At 25.9% G+C, this 6,175-nt stretch overlaps 1 protein-coding gene across 1 annotated transcript; it reads right to left on the minus strand.

The window, feature by feature from the left end:
- Positions 1-24: 24 nt before the first annotated feature.
- LOC413103 (cysteine and histidine-rich protein 1 homolog) lies at positions 25-5,411 on the minus strand. The gene is made up of 6 exons (XM_396554.6): positions 4,707-5,411; positions 1,795-2,033; positions 1,514-1,725; positions 1,052-1,212; positions 771-973; positions 25-653 (listed from the first exon to the last, which is right to left on the minus strand). The coding sequence occupies exons 1-6, from the start codon at positions 5,232-5,234 to the stop codon at positions 626-628; spliced, it is 1,371 nt and encodes a 456-aa protein (XP_396554.4). The 5' UTR covers positions 5,235-5,411; the 3' UTR covers positions 25-625.
- Between the last annotated feature and the right edge of the window lie 764 nt (positions 5,412-6,175).

The raw sequence follows: 6,175 nt of genomic DNA on the forward strand, positions 1-6,175 counted from the left end.
TAATTTAAATATTAAACTAAAAAGTCATAATTATAATAAATTTATTTAATTTTTTTCTATTACAATATGTCAATTTTGAATGTTACATTAATAACATTTAATTTATAAGTAAATAGAAGAATCTGTAATAGCTTTTGTCGACAGGCATGTGCATTAAATTGTTCACTTTAGACAATATAATTATCCGAAATATGTAATATTTTTCTCTATGTTCTCTGTGTAATTGTTCTACTTATCAATATCGATGCAATTTAATACACTTGTCTAACAACAATGATTTACATAAAGCTCAAGTGAATTTTAGACAGTTAACAAAAAGAAATTTCTCAATAAAAATAAAAAAAAAAACAAAATTAAACATTCTACATTTTTCGAAAATTACATTTGCTATAACTGTGTCATACTATTGCGGTTTCAACGCAGTGTAACATTTTTCTGAATGTAATATGTGTATAGACTACAGTAGAATTAGCATCTTTGTTTTTATTGTTACGGTTAAACACTACTAATAGTCGGTTATAAACCGTTGTGTGATCTATGTTCTTATCACTGTTAAATCTAAAAAGTTGTGTCAATTATAATTCATTCTCGATAAAATCTTGATAACAGCAATTGTTTTGTGGAACTACTTGGATGCCAAAAACATTATTAGTCTGAAATAATAAATATGATAGAATGAAAGTAGATTTTGCATATATTAAAAACTTTTTTCTTCTTGATAATTTTTTAAAAATTTATTATATATATATATGTATTATTTATTTTCTTACCTGAAACTAATAGCTCTTGCAGCAAGCAGTCTATTGCACTCTGCCGTATCAGGTAAAGGTAAAGGTAAATAAGGACTTTCGTTTTCTTGATCGGTGAATTCAAATTTATGTATTCTTGGTTGTACTTTCATATCTCCGAAAGGTCCTTTCAATATCAAATAATGAAGCGGTAATGGATACGTTGTTTTTGTTTTCAAAATTAACTGTAATATATTTAAAAGTATATTAAAAAATATATTAAAAAAATATTTTTAGAGAATTTTTTTTATATTTCTACATACTTGATAAGTCATATCTCTTTCTGAACTTTGTGTAGGATCACGTTGACTATTATTGATCCTAGCTTTTACAACCCATTGATTGTTAAACGCCGTAAAACGAGAAGTTTCATAAAATAATTTATGAACAAACTCGTCGGTGCGATATGGCTTCATTTGTAAATCTATAAAATACGAAATTCTACAGATAACTCGTATCCTTTATTTTCTATGCCTCTAAAATGGTGAAAGAAGCAAAATCGAATAAAAAGGAATTTATTTAATTTTTTAAATATTTCTAATGACATGTAAAAATATTTAAATAAATAATATTTTAATTTAGATAATTTTGATAAGCATTGTTCCTGTTGCTGCTAAAGCAAAAGACAAAATAAAATATTTTTCGTAATATTTTCATCTAAACAAGATATTATAATAAGAATATTATAATAAGAGAGCCTTAATACGCGAGAAACAGATACAGACCGTTAAATGTGATTTTCTCGTAGGACAAAAGATCAAAGACATTGTCATACAGCCTACGTTCTTCAAGAGTACGAGCATCGATATCACGTAGAGCTTCCATGACATCCAAGCCTGAACGATGTGGATGTACACAATGTGCCTCGTGTTCTGGACGTTCGTGATTTGGTCCACGCCATGGACAACCGATTCTACTATATTTGCAACTTGATATTCTACGTAATACATAAAAAAAAAATTAATATAACTTTATTTTTTTAATTCTATTTATTGATTTTAATTACCTTTCTTCACACATGGTCTCTTCATGACGTTCTAAGGAATTCCTTGGGAATTCCTTTGCACAATATTGACATTCTGCTGGCAATTCAGATACTGCTTTTTCAACTGCCAAATTTCGAGATGGAGATGTTCTGCTGATCTCGATTCTGCAGTTGGGACATGTTGCCATTTCATCTCTTAGCCTGGCATCTGCGAGGACATGAGTGAAGCAACCGGCACACATCAAGTGTCCATTTGTACACTGTGAACATTGTTGCAGCATGTATTACTAGTATTCTTAATTTTGTACTTTTGTGAAGATAATCCTAATTTTGTTAATAATTTTATTTGCCTGTTGTATCTATTACATAATTTTTACAGCTATGTGCAAAATTTAATTTATTATTCTGATATAAATATTCTAATATTAAATATAAGAAGAACTAATTTTTTTTATATAAATTAATTTATTTATTTTGCACAAACTGTGATATTGTATTTTTAATATATATATATATGTACAACCCTTATAAAAACATTAAGCAAACTAGAGTAACAAAACTAATATCGTGTATATTACCATAATTTGATGTTTTTAAACCTGAAACACAAAATTGTAATAGCACTATTAATAATTCAAGTAATCATATTGTGAGACCAATAGGTTTAAAACAATATGAATATTGCTAAAAGCAATTGTCATTTAATGCTGCCAATATTGATAATAGAAAGGAAGAGAAAAGGATAATGATGCGTAGGATAAGTGAAAAAGGGTGTCATATGCGAAATAACTAACTAATAACCTTTAAGAATGTTTATTTTGTTCAATGCTTTTTAACTATACATGTTATACAGATTTTCTGGAAATGCGCTTTCTCTCTCTCACTCTCACTCTCTCACTATTAATCATAATTGATAAACATCAGTTCCGCATGGATCTACAATAAAATTTTTTCCTAGTAACTAATATTTGGGTAGTATCTTCATTTCGATTACTTCTTACAATAAACATAATACTTTATAATTGGAAAAAATATTGTTATAATATATGCTATAAGACTATAAAGATTTGGTAACTTAAATAATTTTTCTTTCTTTGTTATCTTTATTTTCTTAATTGATTTTATAGAAATATCAAGAAAAATGAAGTTAAATCTCAAATTTCTTGTGTATTATGTATAAAAATCAAATGTATTGTGTAATATTTCCGAGTTCACAAATGCATGAATACAACGTTCAAACTTGTATACCTTAGTAAAAATAAAAAGTACATTATGCGCTGAATAGCGCACTAAATAACTTACATGTATGCATTTTTTAGATGGGATAAACGCAACATTCTTCCCACTGTTTTACAGTTAATGAAAATAGTGAATGTAGAATATATTACATATATATATTTCCATCAATAGAATTGAAAGAAAACTAAGAACAAAATATAAATAGAGTACAGATAGAATGAAATGCTATAAATTTAATAACAGAGGATATTCTGTAAATAAATATTACTAAAAAATGGGATCATTGATTAGGCATGCATACATACAATAATTCTCTTTGATATAACTGTATGTTTGTCGCATGAGTTAAAAATTCGCCATAAATAGTAAGAATTATTTTACATGCATGCATAAATGTTTATCATAAATGTAATGTCACCTTTACAATACAAATTATGTAAGAAAAAACACTTAGGCACTATGTTTGCTATAATATTAAATATTTTGAAAATCCATTGCAAAAAATTATTTTGTAAAAGCATGTTGTATATGAGGATGTTTTTTCATCATAATTTACGTATTTAAACTTCATAAATATCTTTAATAATAAAATATAATATAATTTTATATTGTAATATTTATATATAGCAAAATTAAAGGCTGTTCTTCATACATCTGTTTTTTCAAATGTTGAATATCACTCCTATTAAGAAAAATATATAATTACCTACCTGTAATTATATTATTATTATCTTAAAAAAAACAATGTTGATAAACATTTTTCAATTTTTAATAATAATAAAAATAACTTAAACTTGTTTTAAATATTTATAAAATTGAAATTTAAAATAAAATTATCTGTATAATTATTAATAATTATTTTCCTGCAATGTTAAAAAAATAAAATCTTATTGTAAAGACAAACTATTTAAAAATATTATAATCATTAAGAGAAAAGGTAAGAAAAATGGGCAGAGTGAGAGAGAAAGAATTTAACACAGAAACAAAGTAGTATTAAAGGCTGTTGGTAATTGATTATAAATCAACTCAACTGCAACATGAATGAAATCAGTAAAAAAAGTATATATTACAAAAACAAGTGAATGATAAGCTATATAATAATAATTTTAAAATTTTCTATTCTTTTTTCCAAATATATTTTTCTATCAAAATATATTTTCATTTTTGTGTTCTTTTTATTTGAAATTATTTTATTTTTATAATTTAGGTTGTATAAAAATTAAATAATAAAATATCTTATAATAAATCATCAAATAACATTATAAACTATATTCCACTACGATTGACGTAAATACTTTTTATATATGTATATGTATGTATATACTTGAATGAGTTTTATATATACTACTGCTGAGAAATACAATCAAAAACAACAAAAGACTATTTCAGGTGAAATATCAACAAATTGTCACAGTGCATAATGTGCGATCAAAGATTAATAAAGAATAGGTATTCATTTCGTTTAGTTATATCCATACGTACGTATGATATATATATCGCAGCAAACGACGAAGTCACCCATCAGCCTCGGGTGAAAATGTCGGATGGAAAGAAACGACGTCGTTAGAAGAACGATCGTCAAGGCATGTTAAAGTCACAGAATATCGATCGATAAAACGTATATTTGTAAATTCATACCAACGAAATTTATAAACAACTTAGAAAATATTGAAAGAAAGATATAAGAAACTTACCTGATAAACGGCCGCCTTGGGTAAATCGAGACAAACTGCGCAGCAAAGGATGCCGCCCAAGCGGTGTTCCAATTTTTGCTCGGTTTTTCCATCGTTCCGTGACACTTTACGACGCTTTTTATCTGGTTCAAGAAAGTCCTCTATTTTTTCAAGATCGTCGCGAATTGGAGTGGCCGTAGGGGCCTGCTCCGAAACGCTACTCGACGATGCAGCTTCGTTGTTCGGGTCCGCCATATTGATTGTTTTGATTTTTCCTCCGAACGAACGTGAGAAATGCGCAGATGTCAAACGCAGACCACGTAATAGTCTCCTAGATAGGGACAACACCGATCCGATACTTGTTCGTAATGTTATCGAATCGGTCGATGTCTCGTTCAAGGTTAAAAGCCAAAACATGTAAAAATTTTCATGATATTCAATTATTTTACTAATTAGTTTTACAAAAATAGAAAGAAATAGCTTTGTTTTTAAAATAGGACCCGCTAAAATAAACTGTTTCAATAAACCGTTCCTAGAATTTGTTACCATTTAGCATTTTTGCGATTGCTGTTTCGATACGATTTTTCAAACCTTATCATTTAGTCTTCTTATAAAGAAATAATTTGATTTCATTCGGATTAATTACTGCATACTGTTGATACGGCTTTATGATTGACGTTTCGAATATTTGAAAATTAGAAAATCGTAAATATCGAAAGGTATTTTCATCAATCTTCACTTAATTTCTTCTTAATAATGTATATAAGTGATAATGAATATGTAGTATAAATATTCAAAATATATGATAGAAATCTTAACAAAAAATATTATAACTTGACAAATATTTATTTCACAATTTAAATGATTAAATTTTATAAAATTAAAACAAAATTATTATTTATTATTTTATTTCTTATCATTAACCTTTAAAAATACCATAAATCAATATAAGTCAATCTAAATTTAAATGTAATTTAAAAATTGAAATTACGTTTTTTTTTAGATAAAATTAGTTATACACAAAATCTTGAAAATGTAAATTAAATGTAAATGTAAAGTATTTTATGTGCAATTAAATATCTTTGTTATAAATATTTATTTACAAAAAATTATACGAGATATATAATAATTTATCATTATTATGTTATAATACGTTTATAATAATATTTATAAAAAATTTATTTCGTTTAAATTAAGTTCAAGACATTACAAAGACAAAATTCGAAAAAAGGTTAATTATTTTTATGTAAGTTTTGAATTTATTTATTATGTAATTTTAAATTATGTAATGAAATGAAAATAAGATAAGCATAAAATACTAATATTTAATAAATGATAGGAAATAAAATAAAGATTAGTATCATAACTGAATCTGAATAATCAATTCTTTATTCACACATCGACATATTGTCGTTTATACGCGTTTTGTCTTTCTCTTTATAAATTCATATTAATTTCATACAACCTTTTCACATGAATCGAAACTCTAC

This window comes from Apis mellifera, linkage group LG8, assembly GCF_003254395.2.
Source record: "Apis mellifera strain DH4 linkage group LG8, Amel_HAv3.1, whole genome shotgun sequence".
NCBI lineage: Eukaryota > Metazoa > Arthropoda > Insecta > Hymenoptera > Apidae > Apis > Apis mellifera.